The sequence below is a fragment of the Puntigrus tetrazona genome, chromosome 13 (assembly GCF_018831695.1).
Source record: "Puntigrus tetrazona isolate hp1 chromosome 13, ASM1883169v1, whole genome shotgun sequence".
NCBI lineage: Eukaryota > Metazoa > Chordata > Actinopteri > Cypriniformes > Cyprinidae > Puntigrus > Puntigrus tetrazona.
Genome location: NC_056711.1, coordinates 12,218,810 through 12,237,413, shown reverse-complemented (window position 1 = coordinate 12,237,413; position 18,604 = coordinate 12,218,810). Strand labels below are relative to the sequence as shown.

Below are 18,604 nucleotides of genomic sequence, written 5' to 3'. Positions count from 1 at the left end.
ATATATATATATATATATATATAAATTCAACTTTGATGAGCATAAGCAACTTCTATTTGCATACATAATCTTCATTTCCTAGGTCGCCTTTACTTGGCACTGAACCTGCATTCGGTTTCCATTTTTAATTTTTTTTCTTTGTAGTGCCTACTTCCCAGTGCCTACTTGACATTTGCGTTTAATAGCAGCAGTGACTTCTGGAAGGTAACACTGAAAATAACTGTTCACTTCTCAGCAGTAAGATTCGAAATAGCTCTACTTATCGGCTTCTGGAGTCAGACTGTTTTGTGTGTAAAGAGTGAAGGCCACATGTCTTTTTGTGCTACTTTGAAGAGTTCCCTTCAATCCATCTTCTAAACATTGTATCTGGAGTTTATAAGGGCACCTCTACACTTCAGTTATGGATACATTGCTTATAAACTAGTCCCTAAGGCAGCAGTGGGAAAATTTCAGGAAGCGTTCTTTAAAGTTCAAGTTTTCTTTACATTAAAAGGTACTTTTGACTTTCACTTGACATGAAATCAATTCTAGTTTAGCCTTTGGGGTGAAATATAGCCTGAAAAACTGATTTATTTATTTACTATAACCTATTAAAATTAAATTAAATAAAGTTAAGGTTTGAAGATCATGACATGTGCAATTACATGCTTGATTGCTTTTATTTTATTTATGTAATGTTTATTCTTTTAAACAGTGCTGCTGTGTTTTTTGCAGTTCCTGAATGGCATGTTAATTTATTTTATCACTGCATATATTTTTTTCCCTGCAGACAAGTGAAATCATGTCGAATAATCTTGGAAAACAGAATTGAGTCTGATCTTTGGGCCATTAAAACAAAGGTTAGTTTTTGAAAGTGATTTCTAGATGTGCTTTCTTATGATTCCAAACTATGGACCTGTATCTTGTCACTGAATTTAGCTAAATAATCATGTTTTAAATTGTATTTTGTTGCAGAAAAAAAAATTGTTAATTGTATTTGTAAATGATTTTTAAATATGAAGTGTTCAAGAGATGCATAATGGTATTTGCACATTTGTAAAAATGTGAAAAAAACAAACATTTTAATGGTTTATACAGACAGATGAATACATTTGAATATTAATAATAAATAAAATAAATAATTTAAAAAATAAAAAAATTAAATAATTAAATTCAGAAATTCAATAATTAGGATTTGAAATGCTTTCAATATTAATATTAATAAATAAAACATAATTAATTTATAGATAAATAGTAATATTTATAATATAAAATTGTTTATTATTTATTTGTATTTTTTTACAGTGTGAATGCCTGATGCAACAAGGAAAATAAATATTAAATAATTTTGTTTTTCCTGCTGCATCAGGCCTTCACACTTCTTTACAATATTAATGTCTTGAAATTCCATATGTATGAGATTTTGCAAACCTTTTTCACTCTGTCCTGTCTCTCTGTAGAGCATGATGCAGCTTTTGTGCAGCTTTCTAGGATCTACAGCATAAGTTCATTGCAGTGATTAAAGCGCTAAGTCTTGCTCAGAGATTGATTAGCCTCGGTAGCGTGCCCAGGGACAGCGCATTATACCATAAAAAGGCTCTGAACCAGGAGAACATGGATTAGAATGGATCAATACTAACAGAGATAAACATACTTAAGAATAAAACATCAACTTCCAGCATGTGGCATCCATGAAAATCACGGAAGATTGTTCAGGGACCGTGTATGAATCTTGCGGTTTATGAAATAATATCAATTTCTCCCCATTTGCACCTAGAATAACAACAATGCAGACTCAGAAGAGTAAAAAAAAAAACCTCAGGGAAAATGACCTTCCGGGGAGTCTTTTACAACATCTCAGTGGGCTGCACGCCTACAGTGCTGGGTTCAAGGTCAGAATAATTTAAGAGGAAATGACAAGTGTGAAGCAGCCCCTAAAGTGATCATTAGGGGGGAAAGAAAGGAAGGAAACACATTCTTTGTCAACCCAGAGGAGATAACAGAGGTGAAAGAGGAGTTCTGTGTCTCTGGAGGGAGGGATGCTGTCACACAGTGGGCTTTAAAGTGTTTGTTTATCCTTAGTAAATACACATCAGATTTCAGCTTCATGCAGCCAGACTGTAAGATCATGGTTTCTGGCAAGGCTTAATATGACAAATTAGCATATAAAGCAGTGAATTGAAAAATTACTGCATGTTGAACTCTGCATCTTTGTCTGCTTTTCATGTATTTGGGGTTTTTTTCTCCAAAAAAAGAGAGAAAGTTTTAGACAACGCCTCCTTTTACTGATGCATTATGGGTTGATCATCAAGCTAAATTTAGGTAATTTTGTGCAAATGGAAAATTTAGATTAAAAAAAGGAAAAATTCTATTTGTGCCTAAAGAAAGGTATAAGTAAGTCAAAGAATTAATTTCTACTATTATTTACTCAGTATAATTTAATTCAATTTAATTTTCAAGCAACAAATGTTTTTATGTTTTTTCTTTTAGTTACCAAACCGATACACTGTAAGACCAAACAACAAATTACCTTAACATATGAGTATTTTTAACTTATTTAATTTGAATTCACTACAGAAATGATATATTCTAATGTATACCAAAACTGTAATGTGCTATTAAACTATCAACTCCATATTAAATTTCACTATACTGATTAAATCCATTACATTTAGAAACATGGACCTAACTTGAAAACTCTTTCAAGTTCTGCTTTTGAGTTTGAGTTCTGCTTAATACAGTATATCAGTTACTGAGTCCACATAACGTTTTTCTATTAAGTGCAGTGACCTTTAGGTAATTTTTGAGTGAAATGAAGCTGCTTGATTTAATTAATTTGACTTTCAGGTTTTACATAATGAAAGTTCATACTGTATTAATATTCACTGTAATTATGCTCCAAATGGAACAAATACTTTCATACTTTGTTCCTCACACACTTTATGGTGCTGAAAGACTTAAAATAATAGCGCAGAAGTTATATGGACCGCTTTTATTGTTCTTTTTGACCGCTTGACAGACCCATTCATTATGAAAAGAAATATCAGAAAAGACTTTAAAAAATTCCTTTTGTTCTGCCTTAAACTTCACATTGGTTTAGAACTACACAAGGTGAGTAAATGATGACAGAAGTTTGGGTTCTCATATTTTTTTTTTTCTATCTCCGTGGATAATTTAGACGTGGCCTGTCGGCGGGAGTCTGACTGAACCGTAAGGTCGTCTGTCTGCAGCTATACGCTCTGGAAGAGTGTCCTGAATGAATCACCATGTGAGCTGAACACAAATGGGCTTTTACAGAGTGGCTTTAAAAAAATGAACCTGTGAGAGAATCATGATGAAAGATCTTCAAACCTTTCTCATGATGTGCAACATTTTTCAGACTGAGAGTAGAAAGTGCTGATGACTTCCCTCTGTTTTTCTCTTTTTGTTCCTGAGCTTTAAATAACAGCTCTTTACAAAGAGGTACGTGTATGGCTGCAGAGAGAGGGGTTGGGGGTCTTGTTGCCTGGACAACGGCATTTGAGGAAACGTCAGTCGTCATTTTGGAGTGATTATACTCCTGCTGATCGTCAGTTAGATGCTGTGGTGGTTGGAGGAAGAAAGTGAGGCTGAGAATCTGTCTTCTGTTGCATGGACAAAGTGCTGCCCTGTTTAGATGTTTACCTGTTTGTGGAGAAGCTGGGATAGTTACATAAGTTCATGTGAACTTGGGAAAGCTGCTTGGGAATAATTTAGTAAATAAATTTAGTAATAACAGAATAGCCACACTTTTGCAATACTGTCCTTTTAAAATGAACTAATCAGCTAATATATACGTGACCCTGGACCACGAAGCCAGTTATGAGGGTAATTTGACATCATTTATACATCAATAAGTAAGCTTTCCATTGATGTTTGTTAGGAAAAGACAATATTTGGCTGAAACACAATTATTTAAAAATCTCTGATGGTGCAAAAAAATGTATATATGTAAAATGTATATAAAGTGCAACATGTAACATTCTTGCCCTACCTCCCCAATGTCTTTCACTGGTTTGTCTTTATTCTGAGCAATTGTTTATATCCCCCTGTCAAATGTTTAATAAAATTATTAATGCTACAATTTAATTTAATTTAATTTAATTTAATTTAATTTAATTTAATTTAATTTAATTTAATTTAATTTAATTTAATTTAATTTAATTTAATTTAATTTAATTTAATTTATCTGCTCCACACAGGAAAAAAAATATAAAACATAATACAGCACTTAAACAAGGTCAGAAAAATAAGTACTAAATTAAACATCAAAAAGAACTGTCAAAATATTTGTCTGTAAAATAAATGAGTGCAGATGTTCTCTTTACTTATGTGATGTGTTTAAAGCACTCTGTGAAGATGTTGTTCTCATTAAAGTTTTATGTGCTGCCTAGACAGAATTTACCAGAAGCATCCCAGGTTCTGTCAGGTCCTTGAGAGCTTTGCTCAGATAAGGCTTCTAAAATATTATAATAAATAAATAAATAAATAAATAAGAGCTGTAAACACAATATTCTGCTTGCTAGTAATTTGAGTGTCTGAGAGCAACATATTAGCGTATAACTAAAGGCTCTAAGATTTGAAAAGCACACTTTCTGAGTTTAGAATATTTTTTGTTGTTCTCAGGACCTCCTTAAATCCTGATCTGACCTGTACATAATTCTGATTCACTGCTTGTAGTTTCAGTGCATCAATTTCTTAGTCTGTCTTTGGCTAGTCCAAAAAAGTATTTTATATTTTAACAGAGTGTCCCATAATCAATGTGTGTAGCATCTGAAAAGAATATCCAATGCGTGAGATCAATTTATCAAACAATGTTCTGACAGAAAGAGGTTTGTTGTGACACCGAAAGGCATCTGGCAGTGCTGATACTCCCACAGGCCCTGTTCCTCCGGCTGCGCTGAGGCTGCTCTGCCAGACTCTCTGTGAACATTTGAGAACGAATAAAATCAGCAATGGCAAAAAAACGGAACTTTATGACTGGCACATTCTCTTAGAGATCAAAAAGTCCATCTGACAGTATTCTTGTAGTTTAACTAAGTTTGTGTATTGATTGAGCAAAGAGATGTAGTGCTAGCACATGGAATGGCACAAATAGTGATAGTTTTCAAACAAGTTTCAAGAAAACTTTCTACCACTGTCATTTGCCAGATAAACAGATAGTCCCGCCCCAAACTCATGCCATTGGTTGACTCAAACACTCAAAGCGATGTTATGAAAGCACCGTAGTGTAACACTTTCCAGAGAAACCAGTATTATTTCCATACTATTATTGCATTTACATTTTGAATTTGCATTTATTTTTACATTTTTTGGTTTTTCTTTCTGAATGTGCTTATACTTTTATATTTTTAAGAAAATATTTTGATTAAATACTTCAGATTCTTCTTTTGACCAGTGGCTGGATTCTGAAAGTTATCTTTTTTAGGTTCATAAAATAAAATAAAATGATTACAGTTATTACAAAGACAAATATATGTCTTTTTATATTTTCTGACAAAAATTTGTCTTTATATATACACATGCACAGAAAGTATACAGCTGCCTTTATATTTTATTAAAAGGTCCCTCACAAAGGGATCATATGTGAGCATCAAAAAAGTTAGAAAACCTCTGCTTACAAATATGACTAACATAGATTGCCTGAGGTTTATATGACACAACAAAATGTTTCAATAACAGATTTATATTTTTATCCTTCTGTCTTTCTGATGGGGAGTTTATAGTATCCGTTGCTTCCCTTAGGAATCACATCCCTTAAAGATGTTGCATTGTATATTTCTCAAATACCTACTCGGCCTCTTACTTCAGTGAGAAACTCCGCAGTCAGAATTACATAATCTCTGATGTGGTCCTGACCTACATAAACAAGCCCTCAAAATGTCCTTCAAGCCTCTTCTATACTCCATGAGTTCTCCAAACAGCGCATCAAAAGAAATCGTTCCCTCGCTCCTCAGAATAACATTTGTCTTTGTAGGATTACTGTTCCATCATCCTTCCATCCTCTATCGGAGCATCGCTTGCTCTCTCTTGTGGGTTAATCTGTTTGCTCTGTGTCTTGGGACAGATTCTCTGTGTCTTGAAGAGCTGGGAGCCGAGCAGGGTCTGGTGTGGAGGTGATAACTCTAAAAGGATTAACTTCACAGAGAGAGAGAGAAGAAAGAGAGACAGAGAGACAGCCACAGAGAGTGGGAGAGTCAAAAACAGTTGGGAGAATCGGCCTGAGAGAATAAAACTGGCAGTGTTAGAGCAAGTCAAGGACAGTCTGGCTAGTAACTGGGCTGCTCAAATATACACAAACACAGTATTATCAGAGTTAATTGCAGCTTTCTGTGTGCCAGAGCACATGTGCCCTCTCTTTAACATGGAAAGACCCCATTTAATACCAGTCTAGCGCTTTTTTTGACTGGCGTATACAACATTGAAGATGTTGCCATTTCATTCCTGAAGTATCATGGTTTTTCTAAATGACATTTCTTCTTCTCTTGAATGAAATTCATTAGTTATACAAATAGAAGTAATTGTATAAAAACATATCCATTCGCCTTTTGTTTTTCATTGACACCTTTTTTATCTTTTTCTTCTAGTTGTTCCAGAATTACTAGTTCATGTTAACTAGAGTTATGTCTGTGAAATAATGCCTCTGCATATTACTTCTGTTTGACTCTAAAAAACAAACAAAACATGGAAGAATGAAGCAATGGGATCTTTCGATTCTTTGTTTGGTCACTTTGATGTCTTAAACTGTTTTGACAAAAGTTTTAAAAGCATTTGGTCGATGGTCACTTAAAGTAGTCAGCCTCAGAGCGTTTGTTTAATATCTGACGCATATGTCACAAAAAAAAGCACTTCAGGAGTTTTGAAATCGGTATCAGACTGGTTGAATTATACAGGACTTCTGAGAGACGTGCATGCAGCGTTTTTAAACGTTCTGCCTGGAAAAAAGATGCCATGATACCAAACCTTCTCATGGAAGGAGATACAATTGTTTGTAGTTTCATGCATTGCCTTTAAATAGTTATAGATAGTTAGTTGTATACGTGCATACGTTGCTGACGTGAAGCAATACACACTTAACAGATATCATTTGCCTTTATTGTACCATCAGAATGATTTTGAAACTGATATTTTAATTAAATAACCAACAAAAAGCCCTTGCATACGGTTGCTTTAAAGTTGCAGTGTGTAATATAATTGCAATATAACATATGTAACTGTTTTAAGATCTCCATTCATTGCTGGACATCCCCGCTGTCTCAGACTATGACATTTTAATCCTGTAACTGCCACCTTAGCTTCTCTAAAGGGAAGGGTGAACAGGGGAATGAGACTTTGGCAGCAATTCAAGTTGTGGAGTGAACTTCCCTATTCTCATGAGATTAGAATGATCATTAGGACTTTACTTAAAGTCTGTAAACTTTATGGTTTATAGTTATCTTGTGTGTAAATTGGACTTAAGTATATTAGGTACTTGGAAAGAATAAGGTGCAATGAGAAACAGACCTCAAGCCACATCGGAAGTCTGACTGCGTGAGACGAAGGTCAACTTGTTTCAGACTGGGTGGTTGAAAGTGCCCTAAATGGTGCTTCTTAAAAGGTTGTTTATTGAATGTATAGATCCAATGAATTTTTCTGCTGTTTCTGTTTCTTGAGAGTCAGGTTTGCTGTACAGCAAGTAAGAGAACAAGAGGTCAAAAAGATCCTTTCTATGCAGACTGGGGCCCTTTTAGTTCTACTGCCTACTGATTAACAAAATAAATACCCTGGATGCATCTCATTTGGACAGATTAGCACAGTAATTAAAGCGATTTGGAACAGAAAATTAAGCTTTGTTTGTTCCATCCGAGGTGCCATAGCTGTATGCCAATTTACTAAAATAAGAGCGCTGCTTTTCCTTGATGCATGACTTTATTCAGTAGCGTGAATGATTGGTGGAGCTTTGTGGCACCTCTATTTTTCCTTTATTCTTAGGAAATCGTAGAGTTACAGTGATGTTGATTGAAGTATGAAAACCACTTGGTCAGTGCGAGTGTTCCTTGCTGTTACATGTGCATTTTAATGTTCTTATGATTTTGTTTTGGTTGCCTTGACGTCACCACTTCCCTAATTTTAGAGCGTGGTTGGTATGTTGTTGCTTGGTTACCAAGTCGTATGCTCAAGCTTCCTGTCGCCTGAAGAAACTTGAGGCGTTGGGAGAAAAATAAAGAGGCAAAACATAACACAGAGACTCACAGAGGCACAACAGTACAGAAAAAGAAAGCACTTAACGTATGACAATCTCCATAAACAAAAGACAGACTAGTGCTTTTAAAGCATTGTACTGTCATTCTTATTGAAATCATCAGGTTGCCCTGTCTTTGTCATTCTCCTCTGCCTCTCTCTTTCTTTCTATCACGCTGGTTTTTAATTACTGTCTTCAAGCATGTAAAAGCCCATAAATGCCGAATATAAACAGAGGCCTGTGTAATTAAATGGCTGATTAGTCGTATCTAAGGGAAACCGTGAGGCAGGGGCTCAATTCAACTGCCACAAGTTATCAAACCCAAATCGCATATGCACTTACAAACACACCCACACTAATACTTGTATTAATATGAACACACACACCCATCCATCTTTCAAATACACGCAAATACATTTCATTTTCAATGGCTTTGCAGAGGTAATTGGTGAAAAGTGTGAGCAAAGAAGGAGAAAGGGACAGAATGAAACAGAAAGGGAATAAAGAACACAAGGTTTTAGCGTTTTCCTCTGCCAGGCGGGCAGCAGCCGTTCGCCCGTTTTGTCTGCTTTGCGGCAGGATAATTACAGTCATCATGCCTCCATCTCTCTGTGGAAAGGATGCAGGGAAAAATAGCAATTATATAACAGCTTTAGAGAGGGTCATCGGACTGCAACCCCAAGGGATGATTTTTGCTGTAAAAAGTAACCGCGGAGTCCATCCCCGGTTCATTATCAGTCAGGGGTCAGCATGGAGTGCGGTGAAAGCCCCCATCTTGTGTGGGAGGACGAATTAAGGAAAATAAAAGGAAGAATGACACGGTGGGGTTCTTATTTGACCCCTTTATCTGTGTTTTGAGATTTCTGGGCTCATTATAAATGGTGTCTTCTGTTATTACGTGTACTTGCTGAGTGCAGACCCATGTTTTTCTGAATCTTTTAAAGAAACGTTTTTGTCTAATGTACCTAGACTGAATCTTATTTTCTTGTGTTTCCAGCTTGGAGGCTTTCAGTACGGGGCTTCATCAGAGATCACAAGCGGAAAAGCATTCGTGCTGCTAAAAAAAGCCAAGTGATTTCCAGTCAAGTGAGCTCTTGATTGCGAGGCGATTTGTGTCACTTTTTTGCTCTTTCCCCTTATACTTTAGACTTCTTGTAAGGCATAAAGCAAGATGACAGGGAGCAGCGTAACTATATCTGCACGACTCAATCAAGGATGGAACTGTTGGTAAAGTGTGTTCTTTGTGCATTCTGCATCAAAACAGAAAATCATTGCAGTGCAACAAGTATTTTTTTCATATTATTTTCAGGATAGTAAGGCTACTTGTCAGAGCTTGATTTTAGTGAAAAGAAGGTTTTCAATCTAGATTTAGAGGCTTAGTTCATCCAAAAATGAAAATTAGGCTTTGTTTTACTTACGTTCGAAGCAGATGTGTATGACTTTCTTCTTTCAGACAAATTCATATTGAAAACTTTCCAGACCTCTCCAAGCCTTTCCATGGGACTAAACGGGTGTTTGTTGTTTACTGTAGATGTTAAATAAAGTATGCGCATCTGTAATAAAACAGTCCCTCACACTGTTGTGAATTGGACAGTTAAAAGGAAACACCCACCCACTACAATAACAGAGCTTAGAAGTGTCAGGATAATTTTTTATATGACTCCGACTGGATTTGTCTGAAAGAAGAAAGTCACGTACACCTAGGATGCTTTGAAGGTGAGTAAAACAGACTAATTTCATTTTTTGGGTGAACTAACCATTTAAGTGTGTCTTTTCTCTAGCTGTGATTTTATATGTTGGCTTCAAAGACCATTCTAAAATGGTTTTTGTATTCTGTCATTCAAACAAAAAATGTAATATTATCATATTCTTCTAATATCTGTTGGTAAACCAATGAACACACACACACAAACACACAGCATACTTTCAGACTAGAATCAGCCATATAAGAGATGCACTGTATTCTCAGGACAAAAACAATGGCTTGGTATTTTTATGACACTTTTTTAAAGAATAGTTAATTTTTTCACAAGTACATACTGTATATCCTTTACCATTTAAATTATAATAGGCTATTTAAAGCTGGTTTGTTCCATATACTATGAGAACATGCCCATTATTTATTGCATGTTAAATGAACTGGTTTTTTTCCATCTTTATTTTTCAGAATTTTGAAGTGTGTCAACTGGCCCTGCATGCTTTAAAAAATACTGGGAATAAAATGTGTCACCACTAGAGGTGAGTAGAATACTTCCAAATTATAATCCATTCCTAATTCCAAATTACATGACAAAAATTGTAGTAAGTAATGATATCTGTTACATTACACAATTTAGGTAAAATACTACTTTTAGATTACTTTTAATTACTTTTAACTTTTAATCTCATTTATCACATTGATTTAAAGAGAATAATGTTATACAAAGAGTAAGAAAATCTATTCCATTTGAAAACATCTATTCCATTTGTTATTATATAAATATATATATATATATGAATTATATATATATACATATTTATATATAATTAATTATTATCTTTAATACATAAAAAGTAACTGGTCTGATAAAAAAATTTTAAAATGGAATTTAATCTAATCATTTTGGTATGTCATTATGTAATCCCAGTTGCATGCATCACCTAGCTCTGGTGACCACATGTCCTGATCTCGGTTCAGTTGTTCATTCCTTTCATCACACACTTTGACATATAACACACACACACACACACACACACACAAATGTACCAAAATGATAAGTCATAACATAAAACTTAAGTTTACTTAAAATGTTTGATTATGTTATACTAACTGCCATCTTTCTAAATTGTGATTGAATGTAATTACATTCAGGTACAGGTGCAAAAAAGGAGAAAAAAAATCAAACACTGAAGCAAGTGCAACTTTTCAATTAGCTCCTCATCAGACTTTTTTGTGTTTCATGTGTTTCTCTCAGTACTTTCAGAACCAGATCAGTTCCAGATCAGTGAAAGTCATTCAAAATGAGGTTAAATAAATTATAGGCCTGCCGGCGCACTCTTTTAGCTGCCAGACCTGACCTGTGATCAGGTGGAAATGATGAGGGCACAGGCAAAAGTGATCATGTCCATCTCTCCTGCTATATTAATCCTGTGTGACTACACTATATTGAGGAGAAACATGTTGTGCATGCGTTCCTCCCGGATCTCTATGTTCAGAAGCAGTTAATACCAGCTGTAATCTTTATTAGTGGTTGTTCTTTTTGTGCCTTTGTCTCTTGGTGACTTTGTTTACTTTGTTGCTTGTCATTTAATATAGAACTTTTTTTTAATAATCAGACCAGTATAGTAGCATTGTATATATACAACTGAGAGTGTATTGGGAATTGTAATACAAATGTATGAATCATTTAAGATCACTCGTGCAAACATTTGGTCAGGAGAGTTTTCTTTTTCTTTTTTTCTTTTTTACAGCTAATGGTTACTAAAACATTGTCACTTTTTGTAGATTTGTATACCTCTAGAATTGACTGATTGTTGTATCTGTAATGTTATTTAATCGACAGGATGACTGACTGCTGTCAGATGTGATCACACTTCTGGAGAATAACAAACAATATCATGTGCACACACAGCCTGACATATTAGTGCATTTTAGTGCATTTCAGATTTAGATGATTTAATGAAAATAAACACCTGAGTAATATATTTTTCCTTTAAATTAGTCAGCCATGGTGTATATGGTGTTTTGAATGATCATATCATGTGACTATTTATGTCATGTGTTAGATTTGCTCTGGGACACAGAGTAATGTTTAATTAAAATTTCTGTGATATTAATGATACCAAAGAAACCACATCTCCCTCTAAACACCCACATGCAATTTCTCATGCCAGTGAACATTTCTCAGGCATATATTTAAGTCTGTACACACACACACACACACACACACACTGACTCACTGCTAGACACACACACACACACATATACCTGTTTGTCTGCCTCTTTTGCTGTTTTTCCCCGCTGCCTCTCACGCATACTCTGGTGTCATACAGCCAGCATTAACTTGATGTTTTCTCACCATCTGATCAAAATAAAGTCACTTTGTGAATGTGTAGGAGGTCCTTTGAGGAAATAGGGATAAACTCTTTCTAAGTTAATTAGCAGTCTCCAAAGACCAGATCAAAGAAGTGAACTCCTGACAGAACTCTGGATCACAGTCTCAATCAAGAGAATTTTAATGAAACGCCACTTTCAGACTGGCAAAGCCAGCCGGAAATAGTCCTTCTCTGATCTTATTGTACCATTCAGAAAGGGATTTCATTTCTCTCGCTCTTCACCTTTTCCAACAATTTTGTCACCTTGAGTGAGGCTGATGGGAAGACGTGTGTGGGCGTCGTGCGTCAGGAATCGGATATCTATCCATAGGAAAAATTACCTCTAATCGTTTCATTAAATGCGTTCATGGTGAAAGGCAGTAATTGGTTGGGGGTGATGAGTAAGCCTTGCCTAAAATGGGCTGGAAGACTACAGCACCCCACAGGGCTCTCGCAAATCAATATAGAGGCTGGCAGGATGTTTAAAAGCTGGAAAGTACGGACGTCTCCCCCTGCTGTGGGCGTGACTGTCTGACATGCCTTGGGTATCCATACAGTTTTTGATAATGCTTATGAGATGCTTTCTATCCTAAAAATGTATCTGAGAAAATATCAGTATTACACTTCAAAGCAGAAGCAAAAGGTTAAAATATGAAAAACCTATTTTCTATGAATAACTTAATCTGACAGTATCAGATCTTTCAGTGAACAGTTCCTAAAATAAACACTTTTTCCACTATAAAGAGCCTTTTGTGCAATAAAATTGTTCATTAGATGTTAAAGATTATTTATGGAACCACAAATGCCAATAAGGAACCTTTACTTAGGAATTTATACAATCTATTATCATCAAAAGACTAATCTCATAGAAAAATTATATTATATTAGTATTTGTGTTTTTTGAAAAAATAGATGCAAGTGACAGGGCTGCGTTCCAGTATATATAATCTATAAATATTAAATTCAGAAAATGAAAACTGGCTTAATCTACAGTCAAGCAACTGAAAAAAAAAATACTCTTCGAATAAATTTAGGCAGGCTGCTCATGGTGTTATTGCTCCTGGCTATTTGACTGCAATGACACAAAGTTGGCCAGTTCTTTTATTGAAATGAATTGATATGGAATAGATCTTCATTATTTTAACCAGATTATTCAAGCCCTGTCCATGATGTTCTGCTATAGACATTCTCGTTTCTATTAGGTGTGCAGAACTGGACCTGTCTGACTCACTGCAGGTACAAACCTCACCTGCACCCCAAAAGCTGAAGTCAGAACTACTGTCACAGTGAATCACAGGCTTTACTGGACTCAGCTAAATTATTTAACGCTGTGACACAGTATGTGAGCTCGGTGCATCCCACAGCTCTAAATACCCTGCTCTCTTAAAAATATTTCAGCAAGAAACTGTTAAACTCATAACATTTAATTATGGACTCAAAATTAAAATTATAGGCTTATAATTGTTATTTTTTACTTTCCCTTTTACTCTGTCTCTCTCTCTCTCTCTCTCTCTCTCTCTCTCTCTCTCTTTCTTTAATTTACATTTGGGTGATTAACCTGCTGCTGCTTACAAGTTAGCAAACAAAATATGGAGTATACCGCCCCCTTTAGGGCAACAGGAAAACATAAAACAAACCCCATAAATAAACACCTCCAAAAATATATATTAAAAACATGGCATAATACTTAAAAGAATTTATATGAAGGTGTTTAAGCATCACAATAAAATAAAATTAAATGCTGGTCAAAAACTCAAAATCAAGTAAAAGATCATCCTAAACGTCCTACATTAAATATATCAAAACTTTTTTTGATTAGTAATATGCATTGCTAAGGACTTCATTTGGACAACTTTAAAGGCCGCTTACTAAATATTTCGATTTTTTTCACCCTTAGAGTCCAGATTTTTAAATAAACCAAATATTGTCCTATCCTAACAAGCTTATTTACTTGGCTTTCAGATGGTGTATACATTAATAATAATGTATACAATAATAATAATTAAAAAAAACCTGATCCTTATGACTGGTTTTGTGGTTTAGGGTCACATATTTTAAAATGTTTTACAAAAGTAAAAATTTGTTATTTATAGTTATTTTAGTTATTTTACATAAGTACAATTTTTAAATCTTTTATTCTGTTTCATCTGTTTCTTCATCTAATTTCAAATAATGTCTATTCAGTAATGATAAACCTGATACTAACCTTTTTTAGATAAACAGAGAAAAGTAACCTCTCATTTAGAGGTCAAATGTCACTGTTTAACAATTCATCATTGTCTGCGAAACGATTTGCAGTATCACTCTCTATACTCTTCTCTAAAGACATGATTTTTGAATACAGTAGGCTATATATTTGTTCTTATCTTTGCACATGAATTGCTTTGGATGAATTAACTATGCCACAAACTTCAGCAGATTAACATTTGTCTGTTGCATGCAGTTAAGGACATAATGACAGTGTGTTTTATATTTTATTTTATTTTCTTTTTTCTCATATTTGAACAATTTGGTTGAACGGCTGTTCTTTTGTGTAGGCTCACGTGCACTGTTATGTCACCCGTCTGTCAGTCTTTGGCTTTTGTAATACTAATTTGCTGCATTGTTGCAGCGGATGTCTCCGCTCCTCGTGAATTAACAAAAGCTTTGAGAGGGTATCCCAGCATCGCCCGGCTGTCTCCCGGGGAAACGTGCCGGGTAAACAAGAGCCAATCTCCGCGGCAGCAGCTCTGGTGTTGTGATTGCTGGAACTGGCGCGCAGCACGGCTCAAGACAAGGAGGTCTGCTAAAAGAAAATCAATTCATCAACACAGCAATTTAAGCCAAGTGACTAAATAGGTAAAAATGCAATTTGCAGGGGCTTAAATATATTTGTGTTTGACGAGCTCAAGGACTGAGTGATGGAGAGGAAAGGAAACACGCGGCGCGCCACTTCAGCCGGGTACCGTTTACCGGATAGACCCAATGGTCCTCTCGCCTCTCAGTCCTCGGTCTCAGTGTTCAGGCATTCGGCGGGCAGGACACGAAACACCGGTGAGACACCGGCGCAAGACGATGATACCCGAGATCCGGTAAAGCAGGACCAGGTTTGGAGAGAGTTTGTGCGCACGGAGCGAACCGGTGTGAAAGAATGGTGAGAAAGAAAACTGCATTCACTTTCTTAGAAATGTCACGGGGTTGTCGGTTTGTTTTCTTACTTTCTCTCGAGTTACGTTACTAATCTTTTCTTTCACCTCTTAAATGTGGCATTGTTTGACCCGTTATTTGATACGGGATTGATTGTGGTTGACCAGGCGCCCCCTGGACGGTGTGCGTTACGGTTACTCATCTCTTGTTCTTTACCAACTACTGTAGCCTATATATACAACCGTGGTTACTGTAGGCACGACCAACAACATATAATAAAACGATCACAATTTCGCCTCTAAATAATTCATTGTACCGCATCGACTGGAGATAAGAGAACATGATGCTGTAAAATGCTTCACGGTTGTTTTATCACAGGGAGAAGAACTGGAGTTTCCTGATGAACTTTGACCAGCTGGTAAGAAGCCCTCTTATCAGTGACGACCTAGAGCTGTTTTATCGCAATATTGATAAAATGTCAATTTAATTAACATGTACTGCATATATAAATTGCTATACTGTTTAAACGTTTAAGATCAGCGAGATATATTCTGATGCATTTAATAAATCAAAAGTAACAGTAAAGACATTTATGATTACAAGATATTTAAATTTCTGATAAATTCAACAAATAATCCTGAAAAATCAGTTTGTAGAATAATTTTGAAGGGCCGTGACACTGAAGACTGTTCAGTAATGACTGCTGAAAAATAAAAAAATTGTAATAATCAAATTAATTAATATTTCTTTCAAAAACTTTACAACTTTTCTGCAAGTTTCTGAACGGTGTCATTGTCAATTCAATTATTAAATAAAATTATTGTAACATTGTTTGAAATAGCTATTTTTTCTAATACATTATTTCATGTACTCATAAATTATTGTTAAGAAGTTGTACAAAAGAACTGAACTGTATTTTTGATATAAGTTGGGGGTCTTTATGGGACTGGTCATACTTCATGTTCACATGATGTTATTTCTATTACTAAAAATAATTTAGATATTGCTTTGAATCCATGCTCAAGGTCCATTACGAAGTGTTTATTATTACTAATACTATTTTACTAAAGCAGTCATTCACCTTTATTTTGGGTGAATATTTTCATGGTCAAGTTTTCATGATGGAGTACCTCGAGCTGCGATGTTAAGCCGTTTGTCAGTTTAGTTGTATTTCCCTTATCACAGGGTCATCCACGTACAGAGACTCCTCTCCCCGGCTCTGTGTCTTTATACTCAGACAGAGTCCCAAACACAAGTAACCAAATGTTCGGCAGCGGCCTGTACACTGAGCTTGGCAAAGAGCTGATTCACCTGGACGGCCTGCTAACTCTGACGGCAAACCACCGCAAGACCAAAAGGAATCCAGAGATGCATCCCTGCTGAGGTTTTACCAGGCAAAAGGACGCGTTCAAAACGCTCTGTAGAGATTTGTTGCCTTCTCTAGAGACCCTTCCTTTGGGTCATTCTGTTTGTCTCGCCTTTACCTGTATAACTAGACAAAAGTCAAGGGTGTTCAGTGGGTGACCGTTTGTTTTGTAGATGTATTTTTTTTTCTCTGGACAGCCCAAATATCAGCCAACCTGTGTATGTATGTGTGTATTTTGACAGTGTGTTGAGAAATTTTGTTTTATATTAGATTTTGTGCTGCATTAATATGCATCTCTCAGAGTACTGTAATATGCTGGGAGGCAGTAAAGATGACGCTGATTGTAGAATATGCCGTTTGCATATTCATTTTTTAGATGAACGCAGATACTCCTCAGTGTATAAATGCAAATTAGTTACACAACTGGATTAAATCTCCTAGATCAGAGAGATTTGTTTTTTCTGTACATAAAAGGGTTAGATTTGTTTGTCTCTTGAGAGAAGAGGTATTAGATATGACAGGTGATTCTTCACAATTCAGTTTACAAATAGTCTTAGCCAAGATAGACATTTTATCCATCGAACATTAAAAGGGTTAGAACTGTTTTGCCAAGACCTTATACATATGTAATGTTTAAAAGTATACATATTTTGCCAAATTATATTCCAATAAAGTTTTTCTTCTTTTAAACAGCTTCTTTTTGGCCACAAATGTGATGACAGTCATAAGAGATTTCAAAATACACTAACATATGTTTTTACTTATTTGTACTCATCGAGAGAGCGAGGGATGAAATCACTGCAGCTCCAAAAGGTTTTGACTTTTTATTTTCCTAGTAATAATTATGATCGATTTGAAACTTGAGCAGGGGCAGGAATGCATAAAATGGGGAGTCGGTTCAATCTTGCTCGTGATACCAAATATTTCAGCTAATATTAGTCCAGCAAGGTTGTTTTTTTATTAGATTTGTTGTCCCGTTAGAGATAAAACGCGCCCTCTAGTGGAAGAATTCGCCTTTCTTAACAATATCAACAAGTGAAACTTCATAATGGAGTTGCACCGACAAGAGGTCGCTGTTCCACTCATTCAGTAGAAGGTTCTGTTCCTCGCGCTACTTCAAAATTGAGCTGAGAATAAATTCATAAAGGATTTATGAATAAGCCATTTCATGAATAAGCCACTTGGCCATTGACGAGAACCGACTGCATTTTCAGTTAATTAAAAAACTTCATATAGGCAACATGCAATTCTTTATTCAATTCTCCCCATAAATAAACAAATAAAAAGATAATTTATAACGTAGGCTACTCCACTCTCCAGCAACATTATTCAATGTGGTAATTTCTACATCCTGTGTTCAGTTACCTCACATTTCGCACTTTTATCAGTCGACTCACGTTCATTACAACACGACCTTTACTCTTCCTGAACATTGTTTCTAAATGATGTGGAGGAAACTAATGAAACTAAAAGCGGAATGATGTTCTGTGATTCTTCTGTGATATGGTGGGTGTGAGAATGCTATCCACTGGAGGATATTAGCATTATCCCGTGTGCAGCCGCTCGTGGGCGAGACAGAGAGAAGAGAGGCTTATGGGTAAAGACTGCTCACTGCTGTTGTCGTCGACGCTGGTGATGAATTAATTTGAGAGAATCGGTTCTTTCGACCAACTCATTTCAAAGAATCGTTTACATAAACGATTCAGTAATTATTTTGCGTCACGGCGCACTCGCGTCATCACGTGGTTCTTGATATCCTAATAAGGCATTCTGTAAAAAAAAAGTCACGTTTACTGGCGCTTATTGCAATTTTATGTGTT

General features: G+C 35.6%; 1 protein-coding gene across 8 annotated transcripts in view; it reads left to right on the top strand.

Annotated features, from left to right (window-relative positions):
• Window positions 1–17,457, top strand: part of c13h2orf50 (chromosome 13 C2orf50 homolog) — a 45,408-nt gene extending 27,951 nt beyond the window's left edge. For 2 of the 8 annotated variants that reach the window (XM_043256004.1, XM_043256005.1), the window contains exons 5-9: window positions 9,216–9,445; window positions 10,386–10,456; window positions 14,904–15,425; window positions 15,797–15,836; window positions 16,604–17,457. In XM_043256004.1, the coding sequence (XP_043111939.1) occupies window positions 15,193–15,425; window positions 15,797–15,836; window positions 16,604–16,801 (471 nt within the window). In that variant the 5' untranslated portion in view covers window positions 9,216–9,445; window positions 10,386–10,456; window positions 14,904–15,192 and the 3' untranslated portion in view covers window positions 16,802–17,457. Of the gene's footprint in view, window positions 1–1,330; window positions 9,446–9,490; window positions 9,935–10,385; window positions 10,457–14,903; window positions 15,426–15,796; window positions 15,837–16,603 lie in introns of those variants that run through there. The other 6 variants (XM_043256012.1, XM_043256011.1, XM_043256009.1 and 3 more) reach the window with 6 other exon arrangements.
• Window positions 17,458–18,604: the final 1,147 nt, after the last annotated feature.